This window comes from Ictalurus furcatus, chromosome 6, assembly GCF_023375685.1.
Source record: "Ictalurus furcatus strain D&B chromosome 6, Billie_1.0, whole genome shotgun sequence".
Classification (NCBI taxonomy): Eukaryota; Metazoa; Chordata; class Actinopteri; order Siluriformes; family Ictaluridae; genus Ictalurus; species Ictalurus furcatus.
This window is the reverse complement of record NC_071260.1, coordinates 5712380-5733182: the sequence shown is the minus strand read 5'-3', so window position 1 is coordinate 5733182 and position 20803 is coordinate 5712380. Positions and strand designations below refer to the sequence as shown.

At 37.9% G+C, this 20803-nt stretch overlaps 1 protein-coding gene across 1 annotated transcript; it reads left to right on the top strand.

Annotated features, from left to right (window-relative positions):
• Positions 1-987: 987 nt before the first annotated feature.
• On the top strand, positions 988-20516 carry LOC128608525 (ribosomal RNA processing protein 1 homolog B). Its single transcript, XM_053626297.1, has 16 exons — positions 988-1150; positions 1370-1452; positions 6448-6505; positions 6912-6997; positions 8894-8955; positions 9107-9236; positions 9697-9761; positions 10057-10271; positions 10960-11060; positions 11178-11275; positions 11398-11417; positions 11752-11898; positions 15382-17132; positions 17247-17405; positions 19103-19169; positions 19971-20516. The coding sequence occupies exons 1-16, from the start codon at positions 1021-1023 to the stop codon at positions 20144-20146; spliced, it is 3348 nt and encodes a 1115-aa protein (XP_053482272.1). The 5' UTR covers positions 988-1020; the 3' UTR covers positions 20147-20516.
• The last annotated feature ends 287 nt before the right edge of the window (positions 20517-20803 follow it).

The window sequence follows — 20803 nt, the reverse complement described above, 5'->3', positions numbered from 1 at the left end:
TCATCATTATCACCACATAAATGTTTTTACCACTGTAATGTTTTACCAGCTCCATAAAGGATTATCTTATTATTATCTTTGTAATTGTCTGATTTGGAGTATATCTTTATCCTTTTATTGCTAATAAAATATAGAAAGCAGACTTACTGCCACTGTCTCACTATTTGATTTGCATTTGCCAATTTTGTTCCATTTTGGTACAATGATGGTCAATTATTAGTACAATTTAGATTTTTTTTTTCTTCAGTATTTAAAAATGAGCAAGCTTTGTTAACAGGATTCTGACCTAGAGCACAAGAAAAGCTAAAAGATGGGGTTGAAGACAGAAAAAAAAATCAATTTCCACAATGAAAAAAAACTTTATGCACATTTCATTAACATTAAATTAAATTACATTAGTGACGTCTTAGCATTTATTAACCAAGAAAAATAAGCCAAATATGTGCTTTAAAAGCGTGAGTTTTCACAATTCCTTATGACAGTGAATCATTTTCCAACTCTTAACTATCGAGATTCTATGTAACTGGAGATGTAACTTTTTTGTATTCCACGTAGATCGTAAACCATTGAAATCGTTATTGTGCTTTTTATCTAGGAAAACCAAACCTTCCCCGTTTACTTGTATTTGTTTATAGGGCAGTCTTGCCCAGATCAACATGGCGGACAAAGTTGGTATTTCGCAGCAAAGGGCCAATGCGGCGTGTATGGACTACGGACTGCACCGCCATCTGCTGTCACAAGCGCAGTAACTGCGGCGTACTGTCATGGTGCGTCATCAACCTGCGACGAAGAAATGAAGTGGTTTTCTTTGAAAAGTTACTGTTCTCACCCATAATATGACAAATCCCGCCTTCTGCATTCAGGGTTGGCCAATGCTTCAGTCCGTCTCAGTGCTCGAACCAATCCGCTCACGGTATGTGAAATTTCTGACCAATCCTAGTGAAGGAGGGGAGATTTGCAGGAAAACGGGTGGGAAAAATGAGGGCGACGCAGATGTATTGCACGTGAAAAGTATCAACCATGGCACCAGGACCACAGGAGCCTGAGATCATTCTCGCTCAAAGACTAGCATCAAACGACAAATCTATTAGGACTAAAGCTTTAAAGGCGCTCAGGAAGTACATTAATCTCCGATCTCAAAAGATCGAAGGTAAATTAGAGGTGGAGTGAGTGAGTGTTTATTCAGCAGTTAGCAACATGTGGGGAACGTGGTGCTTGTAGCTTCATGCTAACTGATCAAACAGTAATTCAGCTTCAGTTTGTTTAACGCGCGTGAAGGTGAAATTGTGGCCAGGTGGAGAATCTAATTCAGCCCGGTCTGTTTATTTCGTGAAAAGTTATTCTTATCGCTTCCCTTTTACTATTTAAGGTGGTTTTACGAGTGAAGACTTGCTGAAGATATGGAAGGGGCTTTTCTACTGCCTGTGGATGCAGGACAAGCCTCTTCTGCAGGTAAATCTGTTTCCCATCCCTCTGGTGCTATCTTTCCTCTTCAGGTGAAAGTGGAGGTGAGTTTAGACCGTGATGATAAACATTTAGCTGTGCTGCAGAGGGCTGTGTGAGACTCCAGAGCAGGCTTGCACAGTTTACTGCTTTCCGATCAGACACACCTGCTAAACCTGCTCATTAACTAATGAGCTCAATCAGACGAGTCTACAATCATTATTATTATTATTATTGTTGTTTTATTTATTAAGGAATGGGACGTCATACACCATATGTCCAAAAGTTTGACCATCACACTCATACAGTTCCCTCAGAAAGTATTGAAGCCAATTCTACTGTTTTTGTTATACACTGAAAGACATTTGTGATGCGCATGAGATGATAGATCAGAATTTCAGCTTTAATTTCCTCATATTTATTTATGTAAACAACATGTCACCTTTGGTGGCAGACCATCCAATTTTTATGCGTGCAAAAGTCTAAAACCTTACACTTTTTTTCTACTGATGAAGTCCTTTGTTGTGATGGCAGTGCGTTTTGGGTCATTGTCAGGTGTCCACTTACTTTTGACAATCTAGTCTTATCTGCATAATAATGCAGATAAGAACACAAGCTAAGCTGAACTGCTAGACCATCTTTAACAGCTGGTAGAAAGGTCAGTAATGATGCGTCTTATATATTTTAAGAAAATAACACAGTACCAAGGTAACTTGATGTACTGATAAATTTATTCATGTAGCAAGGAAGCTGAAAAATAACTTACCAACTGGTAAAGGTGTCTGTTAGCCGGTCCACCTACCAGCATGTTTTTGGGAGGAACTCTGAAAACCTGGAGGAAACCCATGTGGACATTGTAAGAGCATATGAAACACCACACAGAGTAAACTGAGCTCAGGAGTGAATCAGTGACTGTGTGAGGCAGGAACACCCCTGCTTTGCCACCAGCTGGTTGTTAAAACCAACAGCTCCTAAATAGTGAAACTCTTTCACTATTTAACTAAATTTTTGGTTCATATTTAACAGATGCATGAACATAGAAAATGAAATACGGTATTTCTCTCTGCTACTCAGTCATTAAATATGTTTAATAGTTTGGTGAGTTGAAGATAGATTTTGCTTTCAGGTCAGCACAATGTATTTTTATACGGAATCAATGTTTAGGGAAATTTTTCTGGATTAACGTTCCAGAAAAACATACAGTATCTCACAAAAGTGAGTACACCCCTCACATTTTTGTAAATATTTGATTATATCTTTTCATGTGACAACACTGAAGAAATGACACTTTGCTACAATGTAAAGTAGTGAGTGTACAGCTTGTGTAACAGTGTAAATTTGCTGTCCCCTCAAAATAACTCAACACACAGCCATTAATGTCTAAACCTCTGGCAACAAAAGTGAGTACACCCCTAAGTGAAAATGTGGAGGTGCACCTGGAGGTGTTGTGCACCTGGAGGTGTTGTGCACAAGCAAAATGTCTTCAGACACAAGAAAACCGTAGTATAACAATGAGATTAGTGAAAGATGTTGTGCTGGTTATGGTTGTTATTTGGAAAAACTAGCCATATCCATGGCTAGTTTAATGAAATGATAGGAAAAAGAATTATAATGAACTGCTGTAACAAACTTCAGGTTGCCTTGGGAGGGACGAACACTAAATCTTTCCAAAATATTTCCCTAAGCAGCTAAGATGACTGAATAATGATCACATTTACCATTTAATTCTCAACTATTTGATTTGGCCACTGCACAATATTCCACTACTGTGCCTTGTCTGAGAGTCTTATTACTGTGATATCTCAACAATGAGAGTTTGAAGTTTGTAGGATTTGTATGGAGTTACCACTGTAGCCAGTAGCTGGACTGATAAAATTTCAGAATTGATCCAACAGGGACAAGGTCACAATAAGGTCAAATGTCAGATATAGTTTTTCTTCAATAGCTTCCTTTCTGTTTGAAATATATTTTTAGGGAATTTAATGTGTACAAATTAGTAATGAGAAGCACTGGATTTGTCGTTGGGGTGACGCTGTTCGTGTACATTGACTAGTTCTACTTGTTCTTTATTGCACTTCTCTCTGTATTCTGTGTCCAGGTGAGGAATGACAGCTCAGTCAGATATAATGAGGATCATCTCTTTTTAAAAGTCAAATAAAAAACAAACAAACCTTGTTTTATGACTATTTTGATGCAACCATCCTTGACCAGGAAAAATGTATATATTTTTTAATTTAACAATCTACCATCAAATAATCTATCCATATTAATAACGTGGCCATGAGATACATTATAACTCTGAAAAAAAATGAAAATAACATTAATAAATAATAGGGAGAAATTACACCTTATAAATCCTGATCTACTTTTTTTTTTTTTTTTTTATAAACAATGTCTTGATATTGCAGTGGTTCAATTTGTTGTCATTACCAAATAAATGTATTAAAATATTATATTTTATTTGTGTAAATATGATCTCATGACGCTTGTATAGGGATCTAATCTTGTCTCGTCTCCTGATCTTTTTCAAGCACTTAATTGTTTTCACCTAAGGAGTGGCTTTTTCCAAAACTAGTTGTTAACTTCAGTGCTGTTTATGGCTGAGGTGTTGGACTCGCATGTGGTCCCTGTGTAATGTGGATTTTAGTACACTCTTTGAGGTGCTTTCTTGGTGGTTAAACAAATTCATCATGTTTCCTCTATATGCCAGTCTTGCTTTGCATGTTTTGCAACAACTATCATTTGCGCCATGTGCGTTGTGTAAAATCCAGTTACGTACAACTGATGTTGAATTTTTTTGGCTATAGACATGCTCTGCCTCTTAAAATGCTCACGCCCCCCAAGCACAAGTGGCACAAAGCCATTTTTTCTCACTTGCACGTTGGTGGGAAGTGAGTAAAAGCTGAACTACAGTTATTTGCATGAATTAGTTGTGTATTTCGGGATGATTTTGATGTTCTGTATAGTGGAAGATGAATACCGTGCACGCCTAGATTGAATGCCTTTTTTTGTATGCGTCAAAAAGAAAGATGGACTTCAGAATTTTTTCTCAATGCTTTTAGAGCCTGTGAATGATACATTTTTGAAATCGACTCCTCTGTTCTTAGCTATGCTGTTAGGTTTCCAAGCAAAATGAGGAGGAAGCATAAAGTTAAGGAACTGATTACTTTTGGCTATTGTTGGATTGTTTGTGTGTTGTCAGGAAGAGCATAAAGCAAGTGTTAAGAATGTCTGAGTTGTAAAGCAACTTGTCTGAGCATTTTAGCAATACCAGTTTAGTGTTTATTTTCATAGTACATGTGATCTCTGTATAAAGATAGATCATGTAGATATTTTATCTGTTCAAGATCTAAAATCATCATTTTGTCCACCCCTATCCTAAACAACTGATTTTTGTGGGTAGAGTAATGGTTGTTTTGTTACATGCCACGGACTCGGATCACATGAAACATTTAGTTTTGAACTTGGGAAGGGGTTGGGGGGAACACATGCTACTTCTGTCCATTTGTCTTTATACACTATTTTTCTCATTGACTTATAATGTAAAAAAAAAAAAAAAAAAAATCGATGAAAGTCATCGATTTACATTCAGTCTTTGCACTCCCTCGACATCCAGAGCAGCACTGTCTGAAATAGGGATGTCACAATACCAAAAATCTAGTAGTCGGTACAGATACCACCAGAAGTACATGATACTCGATACCAAAGTCAATACCACGTTGTGTAAAAATAAAATTAAAAACTCCTGGAGGACATCCTCTGGCAGAGAGACGGATATTTTAGTGATCAAACACTGTCTGACAATGACTAATAAAACAGTGGAAGCTACAAGTGCTAAGCTGCACTCCTAAGCGCACACACACACCTTATATTCTGAATGCAAGCATTAGTTTAAATTCACTGATAAGGTGGTAGGCCAAAAAGATTTATTAGAAGCATGAACATTTGAATAATTATTAGTGACATTAGGCTACATTTAGCTGACAGGACACAGACTGAATGGCGATTCATGGTGGCCCATTAGAAGGTAATTTATAACATTGTAATGTGTTAGCATCGTTAACAAATAACTGGCTATAGCTAACATTACATGGAGTTTAACGTTAGCTGGTTTCATGGCCACAATGCCAGCTGCCTCAAACAAGCATAATATAGGACCGTCTTTCAGGTGCTTTGCCAAATTCCAGGTGTTTCCTCGCTTTGTTTGAAATGAACGGTAGCATTGTTTGCACACCAGCTTCACAGCATCAATTATAGGTTTGTTGTCATCCGCCTAAAATGCAAAGTATTTCCACATTTGACTCTTACCACCTTTCCTCTCAACGAGTCGGGGCGGAGCTAAACTTGTCGCCATCTTCTGTAGTTTTTCCCGTGTGCTTGTTGGCTTTCTTCTTCTTCTTCACCACTTTTGGACCGACTAAAACACTTGAGCGTATTTGCTGCCCCCTTCAGTTCCAGAAGAATTGCAACCCCGGTACCTTCATTACTAATAGTACCAATGCTACTGCAGAAAAACAAGTACCGTCACGTTTTAAGAATGTTGTTACCGTAGTATCAGTTCTCGTGACATCCCTAGTCTGAAACATGTCTATTTAATCAAACTGTGATGCTGAAACATGCAAGCCTGTGCATTGTTTGCAACTTCTCATATATATATATATATATATAATGTATGTATGTATGTATGTATATGTATACGTGTGTATATATAGGGACTCAGGCTATTAGTTACTTTTATTTTTTATTTTATTTTTTATTGTATTAAAAAAACAAAAAATTATGCAAGCTTGCTTAGATGTCGCAAAACTCAGGCACACACAAAAAAAGAAAAGAAAACAGAAAGTAAGAAATGCTGGATAACTCAAGGGAGTATATAAACAATATTGCAAAGCATATTATGAGTTTACAGATATTTACATTTTTGTGTGTGTCCTTACCCTTTGAATGTCATGTCTGATTCATACTATATCATATTAAAGTGATAATACTTGTCTTTGGTCTCAGGAGGAACTTTCACACAGAATCTCTGGCCTGATTCATAGTTTCCAAACCACTGACAACCGTAAGTACTTTTCTCACCTTTTGTATTTTTTACATGTAATTTAACTGACTTGACACATTGAGATGAACAATGTGACATTATGGTGTATATGATTTGATGTTATTAAAATGTTTATAATTTATGTTTAACATTGTCTTTAGGATTGTACAAGCCTGTGTGTGTTTAAGAAATAAATGGCATTGCAATTAGATAAACTGAAATAAATGAGTGGAGTGAAATAACTGAAATAAAGGAGTGAACAGAATATTCACACAAGCACACAACTGGTTTATATTTATTTATAGGGAAAAAAATCTAATCCTAAAGTGTATTCTGATCGAAGTCATATTAAGAAATGTGAATGATGTATTAGCCTAATAAAGGTACAGGCATTAATGTTAGCATTGAACTGTTTCTCCATATGTAGAGCTGCTGTATTTTGCAACATTTCTCCAGACTGTAAAGAGAGAATGGAACGGCATCGACAGACTTCGCATGGACAAATTTTACCAGGTCAGTACTAAAATGATAAACTTACATCCAGACCAAGTTTTAGTTATGCACAGCAGGATCATTGTGTTCAACTGTAATGTTTTTTTTTTTTTTTTCTTTTTTCTTTTTTTTTTTTAAAGATCCAGGTAGATAAATTGCCCTGATAAGCAACTTACATGAGGGAATGGCTACAGCAGTTACATTTTAAAGGAGAAATCCACCCTGAATGGCTTTAATGACTTTGAATGACTTTATTAATATTTCTATTTAACATGTAGTCTTCAGTGGTGTCCACTGCTGTGTTTTGTAATAAAATTCTGAGTTACATTTAATGTAAACTTCTTTCATTAAAATGTTCGTCTATATTAATTTCTCCCTAAAGCAGAGGTGGCACATCAGCATTGTTTTGAGAAGCTGATGCCATTCATTTCTTAACTTAGTAATTAAGCAGAATTTTATTAACACTGCTTATCTAGGCTATGAAAGTAGAACAGGAAGATTTTAGGCAAAAAGAATGTCTAGTGGTAACTGTTCTACTGTATGCACTATTATTAACATTATTTTACAGATTCAATATTTTTTAAAAATGTATATTAGGTATTGCATTAACTAGTTGCTCAGATTAACATGTTGCCTTCCACTGCTGTGGGGATGTCGGGCAGTAGAAAAAACAGTGAGGCAGATAGTTAATAAATTCAACTTTAACAGTGGACATTGTCCCAAAGCAGCTTTACAGAAATATATAAATTCAGGATATAGTTTTTAAATGTATGGATTTATCCCTACAACAGCTGGCGGGTGCACGTGTAAGACTGTTCTGGGAAAAGATTTTTTGAATCTTTTGCTTTGATGGAATGTTTACACTTTTAAGTCACTTTGTAACAATTGAAAAGATGACAAGCCCACCACTTTTTTTAAGTTACAGTTTGAATAGTAAAAATATTGTATACTAAGAATATAGATTTGCAGGCTTTGAGAGTGCCCAAGTGTGACCAGTGCAGCTAGAACGTTAGTCCTTTAAGCTCCGATTTTCGCAACGCAAAAAACAGTCAGTTTAACGCCCCACTCTGGGCACGTGAACAAAAATGAGATTCGTGCTTGCATTTATCAAAAGATTTAAAACGTTAACTGCATAGCAACTGGAATGCACCACTATATTATAACAAAAATGGATTGTGATTTAACAGTGTAATGTCTGTCAAAATATTGTATGGTATACTTGATATAAAAATAAAATCTGTTAGAACAATAATAGAAGATCTTTAAATAATATTATTTATTTCATATAGTGGCATTCATTGCGGTGGCTTTTCACTCACCACAAAGATCACATGGGGTCCTCTGGATGATGTATCATGACTGTTATTACCTCTTCGCTTCATAATAAAAGTCCTGTGTTTACGGTTGTACCACCCTGACATTTGAGAACATACAAATTGCTGGAGAAAAGTTTTTTCCATTATCTCAACAGCTTCAAACTATTGGTATCTCTGAAATTTGTCTCTTTGGATTGTTTCAAACATAAAATCATACCACAGTATTTTATTTTGAATTATCATTAAAACATTTTTAATAGTTTTCTTAGTCTGTCCATTTGTGCTTCCAGTTGCGCCGCCTGACATTATGGGGGTTTGAGATACCAAAACATAAAATAATATATTATTTAGACGTACTGAAAATGTATTCAAATTAAATAGGTTTTATAGAATAAAGTGATGCATGACATGAATTTATTAAATTATTTTAAAAGGAAATAATGCACTCAGACACAAACATATGCATGTCCTATCACTGACCAGGAACCACTCCAGTGACCAGGTTGCTAGGTTTTTTCTGAGAGTGTAGATTATTTACATTTTTTAATCATTATCTGAAATTAATGTTGTGTAAATTCTGTGTCTCCCCTTTTTCTGAAAGCTGGTTCGCTTCATGTTCAGACAAGCTTTTGAGGTTCTCAAGAGGAGGGAATGGGAGTCCAGGTACAACTTATTACTTTTGTGTGCATTGATTGGACATTTTTGGAGTTTGTACTTTAAGAATCTGAGTTTCTTTCAGCATTAACATTTTTTTCATTCTGTCTCTCTCTTTTTGTCTCACTTGCTCTCTGTTGCTCCCTCTCTCTCTCTCTAGTGCAGTAAACCAGTTTTTACAGGTCTTCACAGATCAGATTTTGCAGAACACCGATCATGTACCGAAAGGACTGATTCTGCACATTCTGGATCTCTACATGGCTGAGTTGGCTCAAGTCGGCTCCGCTGAGGTAAGACCTGCTGAGGGGTGTTTTTTGCATTTTAATTTTTAATTGACGTTATAATTTTATATATTATGTTTGGAAACCTATTGTCTATGAACTCAATCTTTAAATTGATTCCAACTCAAGCTTCAGACACTTGGGTCACTTGATGCTCACATCAGCAGCAGCTATATATTTCAATTGTGTACACTTTGGTTATTTGAAAAGCCAGATGCCCTGTAGGTAAATAGGATACATGGTAATGTTTAGTTTGCATTTTGAAAATTGTCAATGCACATTATAATCTGTTTTAATTGCACTTTAAATGAAATGTACATGAACTACCAGAAAATTATATTAAATAATATTTTCATGATGTTTGTGAAGGGACTGCTTATGTGTGGCTACTGCAATTTATCAGAACCTCAGACAGTGACATTTAAAATGTTTTAATGTTTGACATTGTTTATCTGTTCCTCTTCTGCAGCTGACAGCAGAACAGAACCAGACTTTCATCAACCCCTTTTGCAAAACCATGGCCAAGACCAAAGAGTGAGTTACTCGAATGCTCTGTGCATTTCATTACTTACCAATATCAAACTCTAGAAATATCATGAAACCAAAATGCACATTTTAATCCTGACCTCAGAAAATAATGCCTTGATTTCTGAACAAGCTCACATTAAGCAGAAATGAGTTCATGTCCATCTTAAAGCGGGTACGACTCAAACAGTACACCTCATTTTGCTCTTTTTAAACCCAACTCCAAAGATAAACTCTGTATATAAAATGTCATTGTTTATTCACAAATCATACTCCAGCATGGTCAATGCCTTCTGTGTTGCAGTTGCTTTCTGTTGAGCTCCATCTCCAAGAACATCTTCAGGACTATTGTGGATCACGCACCTTATGCAATTGAAGACCTGATGAGGGAGCTTCAGCAGGGAGGAGGAGACGATTCAGACTCTGGTCAGGCTTCTGGGGAGGAGGAGGAGGAAGACATAGGAGAGGAAGAAGAGCTGAAGAACAAAGCATGCAAGAAGCCTAAAGTGAAGGTCAAAGGTAGGTCAAGGGTTTATTCATTGGATTAAACTACTCTCACTCAGGATGATTCTATAGTTCAGAATAATAGTAGCTGCTCAATTATCACACATGGGTTTATTGTATTATTGTTCTTTTTAGATTGGTGTACATAAAGTGTGGGCTTTAAACCATGATTTGGACCCAGAATGTTTTATCAGAAAAATAAGATAATATGCAGAACTTGACGACAAATTCATTTGGAAGATAATCTGCCACTTGGTTTTTGTTTTCCAACCAAGTGTGACTTATATTTTTCTAAATGTTCCTTTTACTAAGCGAACATGAACACTGCAGCATAGTGCAGGAAACAGGACACAGTAGCTGACAATATGTGAACATAAGAAAACATAAAATCTGGAAGAACAGACTTAAGTGGCACATGTGTGCTATAGCAATGTTTAAGAATTATCTTTAAAAAATGTAACAGATTGATTTAATCTTATACTCAAAGGATTATTTAGCTTGGCCTAGAGACATTTACAAGTTCATTTAGTGACTCTGGTAGATCCATAACCTCTCCTGATGGCCTGTGCACTAGAAGTAGTTTCTCATTTTAGTGTGCTGCTCTGTCACATTATTTCAGGTTTAGATTTTTTCATCCACGTTTTTGTATTGTTATCAGAACAGTTAACATCTTAATGCTACTTTGTTTGTCTTTGTTTTCCAGGCATCTCTGAGGAAGTGGAAAACAGCAAAGGAAGTAAAGATGATCTGGATTTGAACAGCATGGGCTCTGAAGTGGATGACTGTGCCGGTCCTGTTCTACAGGTGAGTGCATGTGAGACAAAAAGACCTTTGTCCTGCATCAAGCAGCAATATAAAAACAGGAAATTAATTAATTTTATTTTAAAATTAATATTTTTTTCTCCCCCACCCATCCTGCAGTTTGACTACGGTGCAATAGCTGATCATCTTTTTGAGTTGGGCAGCCACTTCAATACACGAAACATCAACCGCACAAAGATGTACAACTTGGTGAAGACGTAAGGGCTGAATTTAATAGTTGCTGTGTAACAATCTACAGTAGAAATGTTTTTTTTTTCTCTAGTGCAGTTATTTACTGGCTGTTTTTTTCCTCTTTCTTTTTACATGCTTGCAAATGAAGTTTTCGTGATTTAAGTGAAGGTGAGTGAACTTTATATCTAAGATCTGTCATATTTGTTTAGAAGTGCAGTATGGAATGGGTATTTTTTTATTTTTTTTATTTTTTTTTTTTTTTACTGACGTTAGATAACATCAGTGCAATTCATAGGACTCTAGTTTTTTTGTTTTGTTTTATCACAACAAAGCAGCAATTCATTTGTAATGAAACTATTACCTCCATAAAATATGAAGTCGGAAACCACAGACAATCATATCGGATCCTTGTGGAGTAAATATCAATTTAAAAAGTATTCTTTCATGTTATAAGGCTAGTGAAGAGTATGTATAACTTTTTTTTTCTCATTACTGTGTACAGGTATTTTCCCTCAAACAGAGGATGATGACGGTGACCTGAGTGACACATCAGATGATGAGAAATTTAATAAGAAGAAGAGCAAAAAGAAGAAGAGGAAAAACGAGAAGCCCACAACTGGGGATGAAACTTTGGCGAAGAAGAGCAAAGGTTGGTTATGACTTTGAGTATCTTTGAGCTCTTCTCAGGTGAATGACTGCGATATTAAATTTGTGGTGGCCTGGGAAACCATCCTGCTGTTTATTTTATTTGCATTCAATTTTATTTGGGGTAAATGTCAATCATAGCATTTAATGAACAGTAGCCTCATGACTTGACTGATCACTGTCCAGTTGATCATCAATAGGAAATCATCACTGAGTAATTCAGCGAGTTTTGTTTTATTGTCTAAATTTCTGCATTGTGGATAGTTTGACAACCAGGATTTATGCTGTTTACAAATTAAATCTCAGCCTTATGTCTGTTTCACCTCATTCACGGAATCATTCACTCCTTGTCCTGGACCACACCCTCCATTCACAAACGGCACTCGACCATGTCTTTGCCATCACACGCACTTAAACACACAGTGACACTGGTCAAGGGGTGGATATATTAGGCAGCAAGTGAACAGTCAATTCTCGAAGTTGACGTGTTGAAAACAGGAAAAACGTAAGGAACTGAGCGATTTTCACAAGGACCAAATTGGCCGGACGACTGGGTCAGAGTATCTCCAAAATGGCAGACCCTGTATGCAGTGGTTAGTACCCACCAAAAGTGGTCCAAGGAGCGACAACCGCTGAACCAGGGACAGGTTCATGGCGCCCGAGTCTCATTGATGCGCGTGGGGAGTGAAGGCTAGCCCGTCTGGTCCGATCCAACAGAAGAGCTACTGTAGCACAAACTGTTGAAAAAGTTCATGCTGGTTCTTATAGAAAGTTGTCAGAACACACAGTGCATCACAGCTTGCTGTGTATGGGGCTGCGTAGCTGCAGACCAGTCTGAGTGCCCATGCTGACCCCCTGTACACTACCGAAAGCACCTACAATGGTCACATGAGCATCAGAACTGGATCATGCAGCAATGGAAGGTGGCCTGGTCTGATGAATCACATTTTCTTTTACATCATGTGAATGGCTGTGTGTGTGTGTGTGTGTGTGTGTGTGTGTGTGTGTGTGTGTGTGTGTGTGTGTGTGGCACCAGGATGCACTATGGGAAGAAGGCAAGCCGGTGGAGGCACTGTGATGCTCTGGGCAATGTTTTGCTTGGAAACCTTGGGTCCTGCTGTTCATGTTCATGTTACTTTGACCCATACCAACTTCCCAAACATTCAGTATGTTTACATGGACAAAATAATCCAATATTAACCCCATTAAGACAATACTCTGATTAAGAAACTACCATGTAAACAGAGATTATTGATTAAGGTTATCCGACTAAAGTCATACTCGAGGTAAAGACAAATCCTATTAACACGTGTGGAGTATTGCTATTTTAGTTGCATTATAGACATGTACACACCTTAATCACACTATTAACGTCATGTGGGAGTTTTCACCGCATTTTGTGAGAAGACACATACACACACGGCAGTGCTCAACAGTTTAACGGCAAACAAGAGAGCAAGGCTGCGTCCGAAACCGTGTACTTACTTACTATATAGTAGGTGAAATACATGTATCTCGGCGGTTTCGGACACAGTCCATGGTTCAAGCAGTCGTCTGTTAGCACGTATAGCATGACAAATAATTAACTGCACTTGAAGCTTTCGTAAAATTAAAAATGAAACCCAGAACTGTATATGGAACCATAACGAAGATGAACTGTATGTCGATACGTGAAATTCTGGAGGGACCGTCAGACGACGTGGGGTGGTGAAGTAACGACGTGTGCCGTTAATCGATCTGTGTTCTATAACGTAAAACGGGAACGTGAAAGGAATATTCTAAAAGCAACTCATGTAAACACCTTAATCACAATATTGTCTTATTCAGAATAAGGTCAATAATTAGAATATTGCTGTCCATGTAAACGCACTGACTGACTGCGTTTACATGGACAGCAATAATCCACTATTAACCCGATTAAGACAATACTCTGATTAAGAAACTACCATGTAAACAGCAGTTTTTAATTACCTTAATCCGATTAAGGTCATACTCAAAGTAAACACAAATCGAATTAAGACGTGGAGTATTCCTGTTTTAGTCGCATTATCGACGTGTATTACAGACGTGTAAACACCTTAATTACATAATTAACGTTGTGAGTTTTCACCACATAGTATAACTAGTATACAGTATATATAGTATATACATAGTTATATCTATGAACTGCTTGCTTCAGGTCCTTCTACAACATTTCTACTGAATTATTTTCCAGTCGCCTTCTGGCTTGTCCACGTGCTCTTTAGCAAACTGCAGAGGGGCAGTAATGTTCTTTTTGGAGATCAGTGACTTTCTCCTTGCAACCCTGCCATGCTCACCATTTGTTGTTCAGTGTTCTCCTGATGGTGGACTCATGAACATTAGCCAATGTGAGCCAACTTGTTGAAATGGAGAGAATAAAGTTTTTATTTGCATTTCTTTCAGAATTGTGGAATTAATTATTATTAATTTAAAAGAAGGCATTAAAGGCAGAGGTTATCGGCCGATATCACTCTGAATAATCGGTTATCGGTATCTGCTGAGAAATTTAGTATCAGTGCATCTCTACTTTCAACAATATTACTCTGATTTAAACAGTAATCAAATTTAAACAGGTTTAATTAGATTAAACCCGTAGAATATATGTCTCAACGTCTCATCAAAGCATTTCTGTGTATACAATCAGACACCTCCTACCCAACTGATTGGTGTTCACCTGAAGCATAGCACCAAAGAGACACAAGGTGCTAGCTATGTTCCCCCTCTCTGCGTCGGCCTCAAGTCTTGTCATGCGGAAACAATACTGAGGAGCAATGGTTCTGCCATAGTGCAGTCAAAGGCAGTGTAAAATCTGCCTATATAATTTTAACGGTACGATATGAGAGTTGATTTATACATTATATTGAATGTATACATACATTTAAATGGACTCATAAATGGTATAATGTAGCCAGATTTTATTGAATTAAGTTAAGATTAATAAAACAAAACCCCTGACTAAACATAACAAATTGTTTTTTGTCTTTAGTTTCACTAAAGTTTTATCCTCATTGACAGGTTTCTACATTGTTTATTTGTCGCATTTGTCTTATTGTATCAGTAAATCACTTTTCAATAACAGGATTTTAAAAATATCCAAATTCATTATAATCATTCTAATACTGTATGTAGACACAATAAACTCCATAAAATTTACTACACATTCACTGTATAATTAATTTCGTCACAGGGTGGCAGGTGGTAGAGCAGGTTGTCCACTAATCGTAGGGTTGGCGGTTCGATTCCTGGCCCACATGACTCCACATACCAAAGTGTACTTGGACACTGAACCCCCAGTTGCTCCCAATGGCAGGCTAGCACCTTGCATGGCAGCTCTGCTGTCATTGGTGTGTGTGTGTGTGTGTGTGTGTGTGTGTGTGTGTGTGTGAATGAGACACAGTGTAGAACCACTAACTTAAACAATGTGCTATATAAGTGCAGACCATTAACAATTTGCCATTTCTTACAGCAATAAAAAAAAAAGCCACGGACACATCACCTGTACCACTGGAGGCTGATGGAACTCCAAGAGAGCAAGATATGGAAAAGGAAAGAGTGGTTCTGAAAGATAATTCCCAACATCATGAGCTTGACAGCCAACAGAAGACTTCAGAAATAGAAGCTGATGGTGAAACAGTGTTTCGGCATAATGAATCAGACTCACAAAGCCAATTGGAGGCCAGTATCACTGTCAAGAAGAAGATGAAAAGTAAAAAGCTGAAGACAAACTCACAGAATGTGGGGGAAGAAGCACATGAATTTCAGCTTGTTTTAGAGGAATCTGATGGAGAACACCAGAGTGACAGTGTGATGAAGCAGAAAAGTTTCAAAGCAATGTCAGGTGTTGGGAGCACTCAAACTAGCACAAATCATAAGCCTGAGATGGCATCACTTGTAGAAAGTCCTGTGGAAGCTGACCAGGCTGAATGTGGTGTTTCTCTTATGCAGGAGAAAAATAAGAAGAAAAACAAGAAAAAAAAGTTGAACATGGGAGAAGAGAAAATGGACACAGAAACCAATGGACAGATTGTGGAAAAACCATCAAAGGAGAGTTCTCTTCACAGCCATTTGGTGACTACAGAAACAGAAGTTGACAAAACAATATCCCAGGGTGGTGACTCTGGTCAGTTAGAGGCCAGTACCATGGTGAGAAAGAAGAGGACAACAAGCAAGAACCTGTGCTCAAGCTTACAGGAAGTTGGGGAAGAAGTAGCAGTCCAGTCTCTAAAGAACATAAGGCTGGTGCCTAAAGAACACAACGCTGGTGATGAGATCAGAAAGCTGTCCACACATCAGAAAGGGGTCAAGGACAACGCAACACAAAGACAACTGGGGACAAGTACCACCCAAATCAAGAAGGTGAAAAGAAAGAATCTGAAGGCCAGCTTAAAGGAAGGTGAAGTAGCAGTTAAATCTCCAGCTATATTGGATGACCCTGATGAACACAACAATGATGATGAGATTAGCAGACATCCCTGTCCTACATCAGAGGAAGACAGCATAACACAGTGTGGACTGAAGGCAAGTACCACCAAGAAAAAAAAGGGGAAGAGCAAGAATCTCATGTCCAGTTCACAGGGAGTAGGGAAAGAAGTAAACTCCACATCACAAGACAGCTGTACAGAGGTTGTGGCAACAGGTATAGCAACACCTGCTGCTGAAGTGACAAGTGCTGAAGCTCAGCCATCAGACACTCTCATGGTGAGGACAAAGAAAAGCAAGAAGATGAAGTCAAAAGAAGAAACTGGGAGCAAACTTCAGGTAGCTCTAGATGTCAAAGAAGCTGAGGTTACCTCATACAGTGCACACATTACTACTAATGAAAATAAAGGTGATACCTCTGAATGTTTTCAATCCAAATCAGTGAAGAAAGGCAAGAACAAGAAACAGATTTCTTCAAATGAGGAAGAGTGTACGTTTGAAGCTAAAAAACAACCTGCGGTAGAAACTGCTTCTACCACACAGACACACACCACACCACAGAAAATCCAGAAGAGACAGGAAAGTCAGCCTGCAGAAGAGGCAAAAGAAGACCCCATTCTGAAGAAGACTGTAACGGATACTGTGCCATCAGACGACATCTGCACACCTCAAATTAAGTCCCTCACCCCAATGAAAAAGGGGAAAAAGAAGAGGAAGCTACAAACAGAGGAGGCAGAAACGTCTCAGAGTAACGGATATGCGGAGGAACAGATGGGTGGAAAGAAAGTTAAAATCAGTGTAAGTTTGTATCTCTTATTATGGTATTATGCACCAGTTTGGTATTATACACTTACCATCAGACGTTCACATGCAATTTTGTGATTAGTCATTTTCATTGTTTATTGGCAATAGGGCATTGAGGTTTCCACATCAGTTACCCCCAAGAAGCTGAAGATGGAAAAAGCCTCACCAAAATCTGACTTTATATCCTTTCGGGGTCAAATATACCCCCCGACTCCACTGTTCTGTAAAACCAAACCAAAAGGCAGCACACCTCTGACCAGCATCAAGGTACGCAGTTTTTTACTCCACGTGAAACTATAAGAAGAAAATGAGATTATGTATAGAATGTTAAAAATGCAGCAAGGAGAAATTATTAAGGGGGAGGGTCAACTGTAGGCCTGGAGGGCTTCACTGTATATATACAGTATCTCACAAAAGTGAGTACACCTCTCACATTTTTGTAAATATTTGATTATACCTTTTCATGTGACAACACTGAAGAAATGACACTTTGCTACAATGTAAAGTAGTGAGTGTACAGCTTGTGTAACAGTGTAAATTTGCTGTCCCCTCAAAATAACTCAACCCACAGCCATTAATGTCTAAACCGCTGGTAACAAAAGTGAGTACACCCCTAAGTGAAAATGTCCAAATTGGGCCCAAAGTGTCAATATTTTGTGTGGCCACCATTATTTTCCAGCACTGCCTTAACCCTCTTGGGCATGGAATTCACCAGAGCTTCACAGGTTGCCACTGGAGTCCTCTTCCACTCCTCCATGACAACATCACGGAGCTGGTGGGTGTTAGAGACCTTGTGCTACTCCACCTTCCGTTTGAGGATGCCCCACAGATGCTCAATAGGGTTTAGGCCTGGAGACATGCTTGGCCAGTCCATCACCTTCACCCTCAGCTTCTTTAGCAAGGCAGTGGTCGTCTTGGAGGTGTGTTTGGGGTCGTTATCATGCTGGAATACTGCATACTGATCATGCTCTGCTTCAGTATGTCACAGTACATGTTGGCATTCATGGTTCCCTCAATGAACTGTAGCTCCCCAGTGCCGGCAGCACCCATGCAGCCCCAGGCCATGACACTCCCACCACCATGCTTGACTGTAGGCAAGACACACTTGTCTTTGTACTCCTCACCCGGTTGCCACCACACACACTTGACACCATCTGAAACAAATAAGTTCAGACCACAGGACATGGTTCCAGTAATCCATGTCCTTAGTCTGCTTGTCTTCAGCAAACAGTTTGTGGGCTTTCTTGTGCATCATCTTTAGAAGAGGCTTCCTTCTGGGACGACAGCCATGCAGACCAATTTGATGCAGTGTGCGGCATATGGTCTGAGCACTGACAGGCTGACCCCCCACCCCTTCAACTTCTGCAGCAATGCTGGCAGCACTCATACGTCTGTTTCCCAAAGACAACCTCTGGATATGACGCTGAGCACGTACACTCAATCTCTTTGGTCAACCATGGTGAGGCATGTTCTGAGTGGAACCTAACCTGTTAAACCGCTGTATGGTCACATGACACCGGGGAGGGGAAAATGGCTAGTTGTGGCCAATTTGGACATTTTCACTTAGGGGTGTACTCACTTTTGTTGCCAGCAGTTTAGACATTAATGGCTGTGTGTTGTTATTTTGAGAGGACAGCAAATTTACACTGTTACACAAGCTGTACACTCACTACTTTACATTGTAGCAAAGTGTCATTTCTTCAGTGTTGTCACATGAAAAGATATAATCAAATATTTACAAAAATGTGAGGGGTGTACTCACTTTTGTGAGATTGTGTGTGTGTGTGTGTGTGTGTGTGTGTGTGTGTGTGTGTGTGTATATATGTGTGTGTGTGTGTGTGTGTGTGTGTATGTATGTATGTATATACACGTACGTACGTACATACATACATACACACACAAGTACTTATTACAAGTATCCAAACTGACCAATTTTCTGTATTTGTATATAATTTTTTTACCAGAAATTCCAAACTCCAAAATCAGAAACTAAGAAAGTGACCTTTGGGCTCAAGAACAATAAAACCACTGGTAAGTTCTTTGTGGAGTTGCTGGTGCCATTTTGAATAATTTTGAAAATAACATGAAAATGTTATTCTAAGATAAACCACAATGATAAGAAGTATAACAGTATAGTGTATAAAGATAAAGCTTACAGGTTATTAGAAATGTTGTAGATGACAAAGCTCCCTCAAAGTCCCTCAAAAAGGCATATGTTATACAGTAGAACAGTGGTTCTCAACTAGTCTTGATGCAAGACACACATTTGTCCTTCATCACAACCTAAAAACATACTAGATCAAGTCCTTGAATCATCAGTTATACAGTAGTTATATACTAATATTCCCATCTCAAAAGGCTGTTCTCAGTAATGAAAGATCTGTAGGGTTCTGCAAGTTGTGAATTTCTGGTTCAGACTAATTTGAAATCTGAAATGTACCTCTTAAGCTTGGAAATCTTCATACAGTAATTTTACCAAACTAAACATTGATTGTTTTTGGGGTTTTTTTTTTTTTTTTTTACATGTAGAGATTTCAATGTAAATGAACATTAATAACTATTCAAATATGCAGTTAAAAAAAAGGAACCATGTAGAAAACACAGTGAAACTACACATTTGTTTAAATTGAGCTGTGAATGGAGCACTGGAGCTTCTGGCTGGATTAGACTGAAACTTTAATCCATTTAGTGTCGGAATAAGAGACTGTAAATGGCAACATGCAGATTATCAAGACGAAGATCAGCAGTTACTGTGTGTGATTAGAAGTTAAGCATCTGTTAGAATTTTTAGGATCATGTTTTAATGCATTTTTTTCTTTTTTTGACTTACAGAATTCAGGAAGATGGATAGGAGTTTGTTGGTGAGTCCTGTCGGATCGTCCCGTGTGGCCTTTGATCCTAAAAAGATGCCTGTGTCAGGGGTGCTGAAGTCTCCTTCTCTGTCTCCAGTCATTAGTGTGAAAAAAACTGCAGCCAAGAAAAGAGCAACGGCAGCAGATTTCTTCTAAAACCACAGCTTGTGTAAAAGTTTCTTCTTATATGTTTTAATTGGGATATATTGCTTTAATTATACCCCATTCTGAAAGAGCTCACAAATTTAAACTTACTGAAATCTATGACATGCAATGAAAATATAAAACATTCAATAACATTTTTAACTTCTGAGATACTTGTTGCTGACTTTTTATACCGAAAGCAAATCAGTTGTAAAAGGACACAGATGAAGCATGAACATAAAAGTAAAACATTTTCAACCCTGTTTTGACATTTAGTGCAAATGTAATTTTGAGAAGTCTGTTTGTGAGAAGTTTTCAGCTGAACCAGGTTTCGTACCTTTTGTTTTGTTGTGGCTTTAATAAAATATTCTTATTTGTTAAAGATCACTTCTGCCATCTGTCTCTTTGAAACACATGCTAATGATTAAAGGCTGAGATTGTGTTCCATTGGATGTTATCATTACTGTAGCCTCCTCCTTCTGCAGGCTAAACCCTCCATATTGAGACTCAAATAATGGCTGCTCAGGATGAACTTCGGTGTTCTTCTGTCCCTTAGTCATGTAAAAAAGAGCAAATGCTCTAAGCTCAAAACAGTAGAACTATCCCCATGCTGCCACCAGTTACAGTTCAGTCACAGCCTGATTTTGTAAAGCTGGTGAACTGTATAAT

Excerpts from the sequence above, each read along its gene's own strand:
- LOC128608525 (XM_053626297.1), top strand. The coding sequence starts at position 1,021 with ATGGCACCAGGACCACAGGAGCCTGAGATCATTCTCGCTCAAAGACTA. Across the intron at positions 10,272-10,959 it reads GCCTAAAGTGAAGGTCAAAG|GCATCTCTGAGGAAGTGGAA; the intron begins GTAGGTCAAGGG and ends TTTGTTTTCCAG. Across the intron at positions 11,061-11,177 it reads GTGCCGGTCCTGTTCTACAG|TTTGACTACGGTGCAATAGC; the intron begins GTGAGTGCATGT and ends CCCATCCTGCAG.